This window comes from Protopterus annectens, chromosome 6.part0, assembly GCF_019279795.1.
Source record: "Protopterus annectens isolate FY-2018-M chromosome 6.part0, PAN1.0, whole genome shotgun sequence".
NCBI classification, from domain to species: domain Eukaryota; kingdom Metazoa; phylum Chordata; order Ceratodontiformes; family Protopteridae; genus Protopterus; species Protopterus annectens.
This window is the reverse complement of record NC_056737.1, coordinates 718755933-718773039: the sequence shown is the minus strand read 5'-3', so window position 1 is coordinate 718773039 and position 17107 is coordinate 718755933. Positions and strand designations below refer to the sequence as shown.

The 17107-nt window shown below is 45.5% G+C and overlaps 1 protein-coding gene across 2 annotated transcripts in view; it reads right to left on the bottom strand.

Moving 5' to 3' along the window:
* The window catches only part of CGRRF1 (cell growth regulator with ring finger domain 1), a 401211-nt gene that overhangs the window by 156141 nt on the left and 227963 nt on the right, over positions 1-17107 (bottom strand). For both annotated transcript variants that reach the window (XM_044074403.1, XM_044074404.1), the window contains one exon: positions 16652-16799. In XM_044074403.1, the coding sequence (XP_043930338.1) occupies positions 16652-16799 (148 nt within the window). The remainder of the gene's footprint in view (positions 1-16651; positions 16800-17107) is intronic.

Genomic DNA, 17107 nt, shown 5'->3' with positions numbered 1-17107 from the left:
AGGAAACAAAAATTGATCAGATTTTCTAAATTTTTTGTTCTGTCCAAATAATATCTGAGCTGACGGTGGGCGTCAAGATAATGTAGCTTTTGTTCAGCTCTATCTGAATAGTTAGGAAAAATACAGGAGATCAATAGATTGATTCAGATTGTTTTTCAAGCGACCTTAGGTAAAAAGGATGGATTAGTTCTCAAAGATACTCTGTCTTTGTGAAAAATCAAATAGGGGTCGAACCGAAAGAGCATGAAGTTCAGACACCCTCCTGGCAGATGTAATAGCCACTAGGAATAAAGTTTTCCAAGAAAGATATTTCAGGGAACAAGAAACAGCTGGCTCGAAGGGGAAGAATCAAGGATGTCAGCACTAAATTTAGATCCCACTGAGGAGGAGGATTCCTGATTGGAGGCTTTAGTAGGAAAATTCCTTTCAAGAAGGCCCTGCAGAGCCTATGGGACATAATATTATGATCTGCTATCCCGACATGAAAATTAGAAATAGCAGCCAACTGAACTCTGACTGTGGAAGAAGAGGAGCCTGCATGAAAAATCTCTGCTAAGAAGTCCAGAACTGCCTGAACAGGGGCAGTAAAAGGATCAATATTTTGGGCCTTAGCCCAATAAGAGAAACGTTTCCATTTGCTTGTGTAAATCCTCCTGGTAGAGGATTTTAGTGAAGCTACTATGATATCTCTAACAGGGTTAGAGATCAAAGGAAGCCTGGCTAAGGAAGGAAGTGGAGCAACCATGCTGTGAGGTTGAGAGAAGGGATTGACCGGTGCAGCTGACCGGATTGGTGAATCAGTAGATCTGGCACTGGGTCCAGATGCCACGGCTGCACCAAAAGGTGATGATGGAGGAACGGAACCAAACTTGTCGAGGCCAGTAAGGGGCAATGAGAATCAATTTGGCTCTCAAAACGGTAGCTTTCTGGATCACCTGAGGGATCAGAGGAAATGGAGGGAAGGCATAAAGAAGTCCCTGGGGCCAATCCTGGGTCAGAGCGTCTCTGGGGATGGCCTGATAGAGGAAGAGGCTGAAGAAGTCTGGACATTTGCTGTTTTGGGGAGTAGCAAAAGATCGCAACATGGCGACCCCATTCCAGAAAAATCTCTTCCGCTATGGATTGCTTGAGAGACCACTCGTGAGGCATGAGAATAGCTCTGCTCAATCTGTCCGCTATAATGTTGGTTTTCCCAGGGATATGCGTTGCTACCAGAAACCGATGAGAGGAGATCGCCCATTGCCATAGTCTGAGCTTCTCGACACAAGGGGTAGGACTTGGTTCCGCCCTGTTTGTTGATATACCAAACTACAGACATGTTGTCTGTGTGGACTGCAATTGTCCCTACGGGAAGAAAGTCGTTGAGGGCTTGCAACGTTAAAAGCACTGCTCTCATCTCCAGGACATTTATGTGCAGATGGTACTCGAGCGGTTGCCACGTCCATGAACCATCCTGCCCTGATAATGACCCCCACCCGATCAGGGAGGCATCCGTGGTGACAGTGGCTATCGGGGACGGAGGTACAAAGCACCTGCCTTGGTGAACCTGAGACGATGTGATCCACCAAGCAAGATGTTCTTTGCATGTTTGTGTCACCAGAATCTGGTGACGCATTGGGAGTTGCTGGTATGACCACTGTGTGAACAGCATCCACTGAAGGAGGCGCATGTAGAATCGAGCCAGGGAAGAAGAGTGATGGCCGCAGCCATAAGACCTAATACCTTTAGAACCATTCTGGCCTGTACCTTCTTGCTGGCCAGAATGATCCTGACATGAGTCTGAATGTCTGAAACTCTTTGTTCTGTAAGGGTAGCTGACATCCGAACAGTGTTTAAGTTTGCGCCTATGAAGGTAATAGACTGGCAGGGCGATAAGGAAGACTTTTCGTAGTTGACTGAGATGCCCAAATGAGAACAAAGGTCTATTGTGTAATCCCTGGCTTGTATAAGCTGATGCCTGGTGGTGGCTGACAGGAGCCAGTCGTCGAGATACGGAAACACCTGGAATCCTTGACGTCTCAGGTGAGCCGTGACCACTGCCATGCATTTGGTGAACACTCTGGGGGCTGTAGTGAGACCAAAGGGCAGGGCTCTGAACTGGAAATGACTGGACCCCAGCCGAAAGCGAAGAAATCTCCTGGAGCGTCTGTGAATTTTGATGTGATAGTACGCATACTGAAGATCTATTGAGCACATCCAGTTGTCCTTCTGTAAGAAGGGCAGAATTGACTGAAGAGTGACCATTCGGAATCTTGTCTTCCTGACAGACTTGTTGAGTCTGCTGAGATCCAATATTGGTCTCCAGTCTCCCGTCTTTTGGGGACCAAAAGAACCTTGAGTAGATTCCGGCTCTGAATGGTCTAATGTAACTGGCTGAATGGCTCTTTTTGCAGTAGTTTTGCGATCTCTAACTCTGCAATGTCCCTTAGACCGGGTGGTACATCTGGAAGGGAACTTGAGGGGAAGGACTTTCCTCGAAAGGAATTATGTAACCCTTGGATATGATCGACTGTACCCATCTGTCTTGAGTGAGGGAATGCCAGGCTTCTGGGTACAGTGATAATCTTCCCGACTGCCTGCAAGGAGGGACAGCCGGGCAACACCTCAGGGATGCTGAAAGGGCTTCTCAGGAAGAGACTCCCTGTTGCCCTGATTCTTCGGACCCCTCTGCCTCTAGAGCGGGCGTCTGTTGTTGTTACCCCTCTGCCTCTAGGGGTAAACTGACCACGTGAATCCGGCGTGACTCCTTGGGATTTACGGAACCACATCTTCCCACCCTTCTGTCCTTTGGGATAAGGCCTAGAAGGGGTGGAAAACGGACTCCAACAGCAGAAAGAGTCTTGCCGTCCTGCTCACACCTGGTCAAGGTTTCCTTCACCTGAGGGCCAAACAAAGCTGACCCATCAAAGGGAGAATTTGTGAAGGACGCCTTAAAGGGATCCGCAAAATCACATAGCCGCATCCAGGCTTGGCGTCTAAGAGCCACACCTGTGCCTGCGGCTCTACTCGCTCCATCAGCAGCATAAGATATTAGCCGCATGGAGGAGTTAGCAATGGAATTGAGGGTTCCTAGCTGCGAAGCAATCTTTTCTTGGGCCCCTGCAGCTGTAGGATCCTGAACTACTTCTCCCAGCTCCTTCAGGATATCTCTCTGGAGTCTGGTGAAGTGACAAAGATAATTCAGCGACGCATAGCAAAGGTCGCTGAGGAAAACATCCGCTTGCTGTACCTATCCATGGTCCTAGAGTCCTTGTTAGGAGGATGGACGGGCACGGAAGGATCTGCAAGTTCCTCTTTGGTGGCCGCAGCCACCACCATGGCATCAGCGGGACACCCTTGGTAAGGAATTGTTTGTCACTAGGGGCAGTTATAAATTTAGAAGGCCTCCTAGGGACTGGCTCTACAGAGTCAGGAGCTGTCCACGCCTTCGTGCAATAACCTGCATAAGGGGTCGAAGGCGGAGACACCCAGGAGGTGGAGGGCCGAGATCCAAACGCCTCTAGGTATACTGACTCATCCTCAGAGGGATTGTTGGTGGGCCAGTTTCCCTCTGTTTCAGAAGTTCTAGGATGTCTGAGAAGGAGACATCCTCAGAGGGGATCTAGGGATCCCTCTGACTCATCAAAGTCAGTATCCAGTGACAGACTCAGGGAGTCTACATGCTTCCTCTTACAAGTCCTCTTCCTAGGAGGATCTCCCGAAACATCAGGAGAATCCTCGAAGAGGGGAAATTCCCAATGGGGAAACCTGAGGCGGAGGATCTCTGGGTCCTGTAGCAAGAGAAGTGGCAGAGATGTCAACAGGTACAATAGAGGGAGGAGCTACGGAAGAGACTGCTGACTGATACCAGTGGCCAGTACACTCTTCATCACCTCGAATGCTCCCCTCCCAGGCAGGTCCGAGAGACCCGCTCCAAGAGCTAGGAACTCCAGGGGCCACCGAAGGGAAGTCTCCGAGGCAGATGTCGGAGCCGAGCTCACCAAGGCCGAGGCTCCAAGGGGAAGAGCGGGCTCGGACAAGGGTCCGATGCCACTCACCCCCTCGGAGGAGACCATGGAAGCCCGACCACCGAATCCCTCTAAGGAAGAGGAGATAAGAGTAGGGGCTGAAGGAACAGAAGGGGTATCCGTCCTCCAGCCGTAGCAGTAACCATGCCCGAAGACTCCAACTCCAAGCTCTGGGGTAGAGTTGAAGGAGGAACTGTAACGGGGTGTGGACCAACAGTCGTCTGCTGAGACGGACTGTGTAGCATTTGGGCCAGTACCTGTGACTTGAGCAATCTACTGACCACTCTCTCTAGGTCATGATCTGACAACCTGGATGACCTTGAAGATCGGCTCCGATGGCTCCGTTCCGATAGAAGAGGCGAGGCCGGAGCCGAAAGTATCGGCTCCAAGGAAGGAGACCTAGACCTCTTCCTGGAATGGGTCATCGGAGCCGATATTACTGATCCTGTCGGCACCGATTTCTCGGAGCCGGCAGAACGTCTCGATGTATCGGCTCAAGCCGGAGCCGATACAGCCACCAAAGTAACGGTGTCGGAGCCGACACAGATGCCTGTGCCACATGGGTGTCGGAGCCGATCGGAGCCGACACCGATGCCCGTGCCACGTGGGTGTCGGAGCCGGTCGGAACCGACACCACAGTGGTCAGCAGATTCGGCACCGATAGCCATCGGCCGAAAGCTTAGTGGATCAGAATCGGCCCCAGCCGGAGCCGATCTCGACTCTATACGAGTCGGAGCCGAGGCCACAGGCTTAGAAACAGAAGCCTGGGTCTTGGCAGATTTAGTTGATTTTTGTGGGGCCGACTTAGCCGGAGAGCCCTCCGGCTTAAGAAGACCCCTGAGAATCAACTTATTCCGTCTCTCCTGCAGGACTCTCTGGCTGAAGGAGTGACAAATAGCACAGGAGTCCTGCAGGTGAAGAGGGCCCAAACAGTACAGGCAAGAAGTGTGACCGTCTGTCAGAGACATCTTCTGACAGCACGAGTCACACTTCTTAAAACCTGAAACCCTCTCTTTAGACATGGTGCCTAACAAAACACACACACACCAGTCCAATTAAATTAAACTAATACCAAAAAGGTATTTAGTAAAAAAATACCAACACACACACACTAACAGGGGGGGGATGGGATAGGGAATTAACTGACTAAAAAATTAAAAGAGACAGGGATTTCTGTCAGAAAAAGTTAAATTTAAAGTTAAACTATCAAAACAAATAGTTTTTAACTAAAAAGGGGCTTAAATGTCACAAATGTGAATTACTTACCAGGAGCTGGTAAAGAGAAGACCTCCCAAGCGAAGCGGCAAACGAGATCTGGGTACTTCCTGCCTTGCATCATGGGATATGGGGCTGCCTCGAGCTGGTAAAAGGAGTTCTCGAGCTAAAGCAAGTGCCGAGTCGGAGCCGAGGGATCGGCTCCGAACCCATCAAGCAAGAAAGAAGGCGAGATTGACAACTTAACATTAAGTAATCAGGCTTAACAGCTGGAGCCCGTATATGGGTTACATCTGAATATAGTCCACGAGAACCAGCTGAAATTGGAGCTGTTGGTAAAGATAATATAATTCCTATACTGTGGACAGGTCAGGGAAAATGGGAGCATATCCCAGCATCCAAATGTTATTTAAGGGAATGAGCACTAACATATTATTTTTGTCTTTAGAAATATGAAGAGATCATGGTGGAGTCCATTTGGTTTCAGGGAGAAAACCTCTCCGTATTTCGATGGAGGCAATTTTTGTTGCAACCACTTGTATTATTACTTCTATCTTTTCCATTGAATATGTCACGGACACCTGCTTCACCAGCTGTACGCATAACCAAAATTGAATGGGGATGGAGAAAAAGTAATGCAAACCAAACACAAGGTAGTTTTACATGTGAAGCAAATGAAGGTTGTAATACTGTAAATATAACAATTCCATCCAGTACCATGATATGGAGAGTGAGAAGAGGACATGTCTATTTACAGTTGACCGGAAATAATACTGACATAACCATGACAACTGTAACAGACATAAAACGTTGTGCATGTGGCTCTGATACTAAAGAAAACTGTAAATTCTGTAAAAATGAAAGCACGACAAATCTTTTCAATACCACAATTTCTATACAAAATATACAGGTACTATTTTGTATGAACGTAACAGTAATATATGGAACACACACTTGAGCATCACAATTAAATGTATTGCAAGAGCATTACATGACGCATACTGACCAGATTATACGAAAACAAATCTACGTGTGTCAAAGTAGCACAACAAAATCAAAAATATGTTGTAAATTTTAATCTGACTTTTCCTACAACTAAGCAGTGTAATTAAACGAGCACAGTAGGACTGTCTTAGGAGGAGTGGTTGTAGGACTTGGAACATTAAACTCTTATTGATAATGAAGTTTTAAAGAGTAAGCTGCATAACGGGTTATGATACTGCACAGGCAATACAGTTACATGCACAATGGTTGCCTACTATTTGGAGTCCACAGAAACAACATTTGGACTTTAACAAGGAATTTACTGAACAGTCCAATAGTAGCTTATATGAAAATTTTCAGTTTGATAGGAATGTGACTGTACTACTCAAATGGACAGAACGTAGTTTAAATTATATACATGCGCAGCCGCAAAAACATAATATTCGAATGAAATTAATAACAGCTAATGAATATGCATGGAGAACCTTGTTTAAGAAATGGCTTCCAGAAACACCACTGGCTGTTTATATAGCTACAATTTAAAATATGTACAGATCTGGGGTGTACAGGACAGTTTATTCATTATAATGCAACACAACCTGAAACGGTGTGTCAAATGTTAGTATTACCACTACTTTTAGGCCCACCTTATCAGCTGTGGTTACCTACTCTGCAGGGAAATTACATTGATAGCAAAAATACCACACACCAGTTAACACAGTGTCTTTACTACTTTAAATGGATTGATTTGCACGCAACACTCACCAGTAAACGAACAGTATAGTTGTGTACCTACCATAAATGTGGACGTTCGAGTGTATTCACTGTTGCAGTCATTACACTTGAGTTATCCTGCTGGCAAGCTACCCGCAGTCGGCCAGAATTCCAAAGTCTAGGTCCGGCGTCGGTTGCTGTCGCCTCTTCCCTGATGTCAGTGCGCCAGAGGTATAAAAGATGCAGCAGATGCCATTTTCTTCAGTTTTTCTTGCCCCAGATGTCAGGTGTCCCCAAATAGGTAGGCTAAAAAATTATGCCAAGAAGCATGCATGTACTAAAACATTTCCTTCATCTACAAGCAAATACACCACATTGGTTGTATAGAATAGAGAAGTATAGAAAAGTTTCAGCAAAGAAAAGGGGGGTGGTGGGTGGGTAACCTGGACTGCAACAGTGAATACACTCGAACATCTACATTTATGGTAGGTACACAACTGTACTATGTTCATAGTGTTTCACTGTTGCAGTCATTACACTTGGATTGAATCCCAAAGCTGAGGTTGGGTGGCTGGGCCTAAATAGGATTAGGAGAGGCTACAAGGCCCTGCAGAACTGCAGTGGCAAAGCCTGCTCTGGATTTAGAGTAGAGAATTAAGTGGCAGTGCTAAGTGAAAGTGTGCACTGAACTCCAGGTTGCAGCCTCTAGAATGTCTTTGGTTGGTACTCCTCTGAGGAAGGCTGCTGAAGTGGCTGCTGCTCTGGTTGAATGTGGCCCAATGCCCTTAGGCACTGATGTGCCATGTTGTGAATAGCAGAAACGAATGCAGTGTCCTATCCATTTTGAAATAGTCTGCTTTGAGAAAGGCTTTCCTTGTGATTCTGCAGCATAAGCTACAAACAGTTGCTCAGTCTTTCTGAAAGCTTTTGTTTTGTCCAAACAGAAGTGTAGCGGTCTGTGTTTGTCCAAAGTGTGCAGAAGTCTCTCCCCATTATTCTGGGGATTTGGATAAAATGTTGGCAAATGAATGGTTTGGTTAAGAGCCACACTGGATACTACCTTTTGGCATAAATTTTGGGTTTGTCCTTCGAGAAACCCTGTCCTAATGAAAAATGATGAAAGGTTCCACTGCCATTAATGCCTGTAACTCTGAGACTCTTCTTGCTGAAGTTATTGCTAGGAGCAGAGCAGTTTTCCATGCTAAGAATTTTATATCAGCTGTATTGGCTGGCTCAAAAGGAGGCAATGTGAGCTTTTCTAAAACAAAATTGAGGTCCATGTAGGTATCGGTGCTCTCCTTGGGGGTCTTTTACCCCTCTGAGGTACTGTTTTAGTAGTGGATGAGAGAAAATAGGAGGTTCCGTATTGTAATGAGCTGAAATGGCAGAGGCATGGATCTTAACTGATGAGAAGGATAGGCCTTTGTCCAGCATCTCAGTTAGGTATTGTAAAATCTGAGGTATATTTGGAACAAGTGGTTCCAGTCCTTGTGCCTGGTTCCAAGCACAGAATCTCTTCCATTTTTCTGCATAAGATTTCCTAATGCTGGACCTCCTGGCTTCTAAAATGACATCCATAACAGCTTTAGAGAGAGGTGTGGTCCGAGTGGCTATATTATCTGCCATGCAGCCAGATTTAAGGTTCTGAGTTGACTGTGCAGAATCTGATTGTTTTGTTGAGTCAGAAAATGAGGAATTTGAGGTAATCCCAGGCTGGGCCTTGAGACAAGCTTTTTAGGATTGGGTACCAGTGCTGGTGTGGCCAGTCTGGGGCAATCATTTTTGGCTTTTCTTTCCTGACTTTTAGGAGCACCTTGGGAAGAGGATGTAGTGGAGGAAAGGCATAAACGGTCAGTGCTTTCCAGATGAATGATAGAGCATCTACTTTCCATGCTTGAGAGTGATAAGTTCTTGTGCAGAATCTCTGTAGTTGGCAGTTGTGAGGGGAGGCAAAAAGATCTATGTCTGGGCGTCCCCATTTCCTTGTTATGCTGAAAACCTGTGGATTTAGTTTCCATTCGTGAGGATCCATGAGATTTCTGTTTAGTTTGTCTGCCAGAGTATTTTTCTTTCCTGGCAGGAATTGTGCCTGCAGATGTACTTGATGGGTCCGTACTGTGTTCCACAAAGTCATGGCTTGCCTGCAGAGGGGGTAGGAATGTGTTCCCCCCTTGCTTGTTTATGTACCACATAACTGTGGTATTGTCCATCTTTAGTAACAGTTGTCCTGGATGTAGAAGATCCTTGAAGGCAGTCAGGGCATGCTGTACAGCTAGCATCTCTTTTTGATTGATGTGAAGATGCATTTGTTCCTTGGGCCACGAGCCCCGAATACATTTTCCTGCCATGTGTCTCCCCCAAGCATAATCCGATGCATCTGTTAGTGTCTGCCTGGCTGTGGGTAAGGTGAAAGGCTGTCCCTTGTTGTGGTGACAGGCAAGTGCCCACCATCTAAACTCCTGTTGCATGCAGGGAATAAGAGTCATTATTGTTTTCAGGCTGTGGCAATGTTGAGTCCAAACACTTTTTAGATACCACTGTAGTTTCTTCATATGCAGTCCTGCATATGGAATTAGTAGAATGCAGGATGCCATGAAGCCCAGAGCCTGCATAATTTTTCTTGCAGGGAGCTGGGTCTTTGTTGCCATCATTTGAAAGTAATGAGTCAGTTGCCTTTGCTTGTCTGGCGTGAGATAAGCCATCTGGACAGTTGTATTTAAGCTTGCACCCAGGAATATTATCTCTTGAGAAGGCACTAGTTTTGACTTCTTTTCGTTTACTGTGTACCCTAGACAAATTAGTAATCTTTTCACAAATGCCAAGATGATTAAGTAGAATGTCCTTGCTCTCTGCTTGGATAAGGCAGTCGTCCAAGTAGGGATATATCTAAATTCCTTTTTGTCTGCAAAATGCAATTACTGGTGCCAGGCATTTTGTGAAGACCCTGGGTGCAGTAGATAAGCCAAAGGGCAGTGCAGAGAATTGGTAATGCATTGAGCCAGCTTTGAATCTGAGGTATCTTCTGCAAAATTGTCTGATTAGAACATGCAGGTATGCCTCCTTAAGGTCCAAAGTAACTAGCCAAGCCTTCTTGCCGAGCATGGGTAGAAAAGTTGCTGCAGTGTTAACATTTTGAATTTTGGAACATCCAGGAAAGTATTTAGGATTGACAGGTCCAGTACTGGTCTCCAGGCTTTGTCCTTTCTGGGTACCAGGAAAAGTAGAGTAAAATCCTTGTCCCTGTTCTTGCTGTGGTACTCTCTGAATAGCTCTCATGTCCATGAGAGCAGATATTTGTTTTTGTGCCTCTGCCCATTGGTTTTGTGGCAGGTCCGGCATACCTTTTGATTTTGGAAGGGTGTGAAAGTGGAACCTGTAACCCTGAGAAACAATATTCAGTACCCATTTGTCCTGGGTGATTATGTGCCACTTTTGTGAGAAAAGTGCTAGCTTTCACCCTAAGGGTGCTGCCAAAAGGTAAGTGCTTGGCATTTGTAGAGGGAAGTCATTGGGACTGTTTCCTATAAGGTTGTGATTTGTCTTCTCCTTTGGGGGCTGAAGCACCCCATTGTTTAAGTCTGTAGGAGCCTTGGGGCTGAGATCTGCCTCTTGGGTGTCTGTATCTGCCTCTTTGTGGCCTGACACCAGAAAGGACCAAATTTTTCAAGGCCAGTTTCTGCTAAACCTAGGTGGTTGAACCTGTAAGAAATCCTTTACTGTCTGCATTGATTTTGCTTTAGCCTCCATTTTCTTTAACACCTCTTCTGCCTTAACACCAAAGTATCATGCTGCAGTGGAGCATCCAATAATTTTACTTTAACATGTTCAGGTAAACTTTGAAGTTTCAACTAAGCATGCCTTTGAATGACAGAGCCTGTAACTGTGGCTCTACAAGAAGCCTCTAATGAATCAAAACCACATTGCAGAGTATGCTTTCCCACTTGTTCGGCTGCATGCAATAAATCTTGCATTTCCTTATTGTCAGGACTTTGAGTTTATAAGCATTTTCTGTTTTAACAAAGACATGAGGTACTGCTGATATTTAAGCATGTGAAACTGGCAGTTTAAAGCCCTTACAGCTAAAGTAGCAGAAGTGTAAACTTTTTTCCCCCGTCTATCCAGAGCTCTAGAATCCCTATCGGAGGGGACAAGGTTTTTTGGCAGTGGAAGCCTTAACTCCTTTGGGACCTGAGAAATTGTTTCTGGGTCAGCAGCAGGGTTTTTATAAAGAAATTTATGAGAGTCTGGGACCCTGTAGTACCTGTCTGGCTTGACTGGTGCAGGGGGGTAAAGAATCAGGAGGCAGACTGGATTCAGAGAAAACATCATCAACAATATCAAGCACAGGGGGGATTAGCCAGGGGCCTGTGCTGAGGCAATAAAAGAAAGTCTGAGCCTTTTCTTGGATTCTGAATAATCCTGGCTCTCCCAATGGAAATGCTCCCTCATGGTGTGCAAGGTTCCCCAAAAGAATAATCCTCAGGTGGAGAGGCTGAAGGTATAGAATCTTCTGCAACAGAGTCCTCATAGGGAGGGAGAGAATATCCCTGATCTGAAGAGGAATTAGAGGAAATAGAAACCTGGTCAGAGGAGTCAGTCAGTGTCTTGCCTAGGCCTTTTATCAAGAGGGGGATGGGAACCCCTGATCAAAGTAATTAGGTCCTCCGCCATTTTAAGCATCTGTTTCTATGGCATGGATGACTGTCCAGGTGAATGCTGTATTCGTTTCCTTGTCTTTAATGGTGTTTTTGACTTTGCCTTGGCTGCTGTAGTGGACTTAATAGTAAGCTGTGAAGGTCTGAAAACACCCTCAGAAGCAGATACCTGCTCAGCGGCTCCGGACACATCTGAGGGAAAAGTTTCCGCAGGCCCAATACCTTGAGTTACCAGAGGCCTAGGTGTCTCCACGTGGGAGTCGGATACGGCCTGTGGCTCTGAGGTAGCGGGTGTCAGGGGCTGCGAAAGCGCCTCAGAGAACCGGCGAACCAGCAACTGGCCTAGAAGAGGCTTCGTTGTCAGTTTTGGACCTCGGATGTCTGTCCTTTTCCTTGTCTTTGTGTTTTTTATGAATTCCGGTCGTCGGTTGTTCCGACAACATCATGTAGTTAAACCTTCTGCCAAAGTAATGTAAAGCAAAATCAAACTGACGCTTAATAGTGCGTTTGTTGAATCTAGCACAAAACCGACAACTAGTAACGTCATGGTCAGGGCCTAGGCAAGGAATACAGTAAGAGTGAAAATCCTTATGAGGTATTTGCTTCCCACAAGAAATACAATTGTTAACTTTTACTGACATCGGTCTGGAGCAAGAAAAAATTTCCCCAACAGGGTACTTCGCTTTATTGAAGACTTCGGTTCTGAAATTCAATTTCAAAAATCTCAGGAGTCGGCCGAACGGCACTTGCAAACTGCTTTTGCTTCGGGCACCACGTGGCAAGAAAGACTGAAGAAAATGGCGTTGGCTGCATCTTTTATACCCCTGGCGCACTGACGTCAGGGAAGAGGCGACAGCAACAGACGCCGGACCTAGACTTTGGAATTCTGGCTGACTGCGGGTAGCCTGCTAACAGGATAACCCAAGTGTAATGACTGCAACAGTGAAACACTATGAACATCTGCATCCAGCATGTCTTCTAATTGCTATGCCTGAAACAGAAGACAGTGAGTAACCTTCCAGCTGCATGCGAAATTAACCTCATGGACTCATTAGTAATGGGTTGCAGGGTGGCCAGTCATGAGGAAAAGGATTTCTGTTCCTCTACAGACATAGACCCTGACAGAGTTAGAGTTTTCCTTCATTAGATCCCTCTGTAACCTCGTGAAATGTGCCAAATAATTCATTGACTGTAAAGCAAAGGTCCCGGACACATACATTCAATTCCCAAATCTGTCCAATGCCCTAGACTCCCTGTTAGGGGGATGGACATCAGAGCTCTGTTCAGCCATCTCCTTTTTAGTGGCTTCTGCAATGACCATGGTATCTACAGGAACAGCCTTCCTCCAATGTAACCTGTCTGACAGGGGACTAAGAAGCCTGTCTGGGAACTTGGGGATCGGATGTATGGAGTCCAGGTTCCTTCCATGTTCTGCAGATGGGGTAACCCAAGAAAAAGATGGTCCAGACCCTAAGGCTTCCAAGAACACCGATTCCTCTTGGGAAGGGTTTTGGGCAGACCAACACCTTTTCAACAAAGGATGTCTAATATGTCCTCAAACGAGGCATCCTCAGGTGATCTAGGGAACAGTTCCCCTTCATTAAAATCAGTGTCTTCTGTGAGGGATTTCTGTGGTGAATCCAGCTGCCTCCTCTTGCACGACCACTACCAAGGACCCTCCTCAGTGGGATGCCCTGAGGAAGTGTCAGAAGTGGCGGGAAGTTCCCTGGTGGAATCTGCTTGGAAGCTCATCTGGGCTGGCTGTCCTTCAGGTGTAGAATGAGAGAAGACTAGCTCAAAAAAAGAGGTAGAGAAAGAAATGACTACCAACTTTGGTATAAAGTCTACCTTACAATAGAAAAGATCGAAAGGGAAAAACATCCTTTACTTGGTTATTAACATGGGCAACCGTTGCTCTACACCAATAGTCAATTCCTCCCTAGTTAGATCTGACCACAAACTAATCACCATGGAAATCCACATCTCACCCACACCCCCACAAAGGTATCCACTATGAAAAACGTCTCCAAAGCAGACTTTGGACTCATAAAAACAGAAGTGGTTTAACTTCATGGCACCCATGCCAATGGAAAATAGATGCACGACTGACGAATCATACACTAATGCATGGAACTAGCTATACCCAACAGAACCAAAATCCTCCCCTCCAAAAAAAGGAAGACAATCTGGTGGTCCCCTGCCATTAATAAAGTCTACAACAGAAGGAAGAAACTGTTGCAGAAAAAGGTAAAGTCCCAAGACAGGAAAAATTCCCTTATTAGTCTCAACAAAAAGTTGAGATCCTTCATCAAACCTCCAAAGCTAGCTATGAAGGCAGAATTGTGGAAGACACTAAAAACAACCACAAAGCCTTCTACAGTTATAACAAGAATTTCCATGGCAATACCCAGATTTGCCGTGAGTTACTGCACAATGGTACCTCCTACACTGAGCCAACAGATATTGCCAGCATACTGGCAGACAGATTCAGTACCAACTTTACCCCCCCCCCACAATGGACCAATCTTAATACCGGAAGAATGACTGGCACCCAACATTACTGCAGCACAGGTTAAAGCTGCACTGTCCAAGGCCAAGAATACGGCTTCCATGGGACGTGACAATATCCCTGGCTGTGTTCTAGATGAATTACAAAGTGTTCTGACACCTCATCTGTGTGCCCTGTTCACTCACGTCAGGCTTTGTCCCTTCCAAATGGCACACTGCTACAGTCATCCCTCTCCATAAAGGAGGAGCGACTACAGACCCTGGAAATTATCGCCCCATTAGCCTGACTAATCGGACATGTAAGGCTATGAAGCGCAACATCATGGACCTAATTAACAAGGGTATAGGGAACCTCCAAACTCTAGATCCCACACAATTTGGTTTTGTGAAAGGTAGATCATGGTTGCTCAACCTGGTTGACGCCTTTGAGTCTGTCATCAAAGCTGTGGATGAGGTAAGGCAGTTCATACAGCCTACCTCGATCTGTCCAAGGCCTTTGATACCATTCCTCACTCAGGAATAACTGATAAACTCACCAAACAAAGCATCAACCCCTATATCGTTAGGGGGGGGGTTGCAAATTGACTCAGAGATAGAACCCACAGTGTAAAAGTAGTGGACTCCAAGTCAGACTGCTGACCAATCACGAGTGGAGTCCCACAGGGATTGGTCCTGCGTCCTCTCTAGTTTGGCATCTACTTCTCAGAAGTCCAGGCCAAAACGGAGGGACTCTCGCTGGCCAAGTTCACAGACTACTGCAAGCTGGGAGCTATTATTAACTCCCCAAGTGATGCAGACATCCTACAGAAAGGCCTCACAGAGACCAATGACTGGTGTCAAAACCATGGACCTTAAGCTTAATGACAAAAAAATGCATGGTCACCCCCTTTGGGAAAAACTCTGTTCCCACCAATTACCACATCGATAGGAGCCCACTGAACGAGTTGCAAGAGATCTGGGGACACAGGTTGACAGCAACCTCTCCTTCGACCACCACTTTGCCACTGTGGTCAGAAAGTCCTTCTATGTATGTGGCACATCTCATTACCAAGGGTTTTGCATCCAGTAAGAAACCTGTCATCAGTTCTCTCTACTCTTCCATCATTAGACCAAGCAGAGTATAATGCCCCATTTGGCATGTGCCTCAATAGACAACTGCAACAGCTGGAGGTGCCACAAAAGTACCTCACAAAGAGGTTCCTAGGCCTTAAACACATGTCCTACATGGACAGACTCAAAACTCCAGCTATTCTCTGTCTCATCATCTACTAAGAGGCGATCTCTGCTCGACTTACAAAGCCATGTGTGACCCAGCTCTGTCAGAAATACTACATCTGAAGAAATCCCAATCCCTCCTCACCACACGCTCCAGAGACCTCAACCCCATTACCACAATTAACAGAACATGCTGGAGGGACAGATTCCTAAACCCAGAGACTGCCCCTGCTCTGGAACAGACTTCCCATACATGTCTAGCTGAGCACTTCACTGGCCCACTTCATGAGAAATCTTGATGAGTGGATGAGAAATAGAAAGTTCACCCCGGGGATCACTCCAGTGGCTCTTCTTGATAGATGCACTGGGAACTGACATTGGGCGGCAGAGTACCAGGGCACTTCTATGGGCTAGGCATGTAAAGGCTCTAGGGTCATTAGCCTAGTACACATCTACGAACCTATGAAGGTAAGAAAGATAGTACACACAACAAAACAGAAACAGAAAAAAAAAGGTAATCAAAATTTCAAAGTTTTAAAAATAAACTCACAAGAAAACAACCCCACTAGAGCTCAAGAAGTCAGAATCCCATCCAAACTTGAACAGCAGCAAATGAGATTCTGAGGGAATACAGCAATCAGGGGCATTATGGATAAGGGAGGAGGTTGAGAGTCTGATCCTAGAATCGAAAGAAAGTGGCTGTCTGACACGAGTGCAAATCAGAACCCATCCATTGAGGAACAAATGGAAATGACATCAGATTGGGAAAACTGTTCTAGTCAATAGCATGAGGAGACACTGAGGGGCGTACATCAGTGTGGGGGCGACATTCTTAGTGTAGTGCTGCACAGCACAGCCACATACACTTGCTTAACCTACACATAGCAGATTAGAATATAACCACCAGTAAAATGGCCAGACACAGTCTGACTGTCCCTTGCACATTCATTCCTCTCCTAGATTACAAAACACCCAAAGCCTCATTGCTGTTGATGGACTTGGCATACGGAGACGTAAGACTCACTTACGAAGGGATACAAATATCTAACTGTAGTATCTCTGCAAAGAATGGATAACTTGGATGTGTCAGGGGATCTGATGTGGTGGTGCAGAATGCTAAGACAGTCTATTTCCACATGCGAAAACTGATAAATATTTACAGCTCTTAGAGCTGGTGGTACCACAACTAACGAAAAAATGTATTAAAATCATTTAAATAAATACAGAAAATCACAACTTCAAAGCAGAAAGTATGCATGTTTCCCTGTTAAATGTGTATGTTCCATTTCCACATGGTCTGAGACAGCCACTTAATTAAAATGGAGTACGAGATTCAGTTATAAAATTACTTACTATTTCATATATTTCTCTTTTGTCCTTACTGGATAAGGTCAACAGGGTAACTAGAGGATATAGAGTCCTAGGGATTGGCCCAAAATCTTTAATGCCAGCATCTTCAGGTAGCCGACAACAATGTTCATTTCTGCTAACTTTTCCAACTCTGATTTATCAGTTCAAGAAAAATGATAAATTTCCACTGGTAGTAAAAATAAAAATTTAACACTTCAGTGTAATAATTTGTAAAGCCATCAGACAAAGAAAAGGAAACTACAGCACATCTTACAACATTCTTCTTCTTAACTGTATGGGTTTAGTGAAAATCTCTAATGCTTCTCAAATGCCATGCAGCTATCTCAAGCAATGCGATCCACCAGTTTCTTGCACTGGATTCCAGACCCACAATTATTTAATGTACACCAAGGAAGTTAAAAATACAGACATTGCATGGCTCTTCAGGTTTTAGCTATT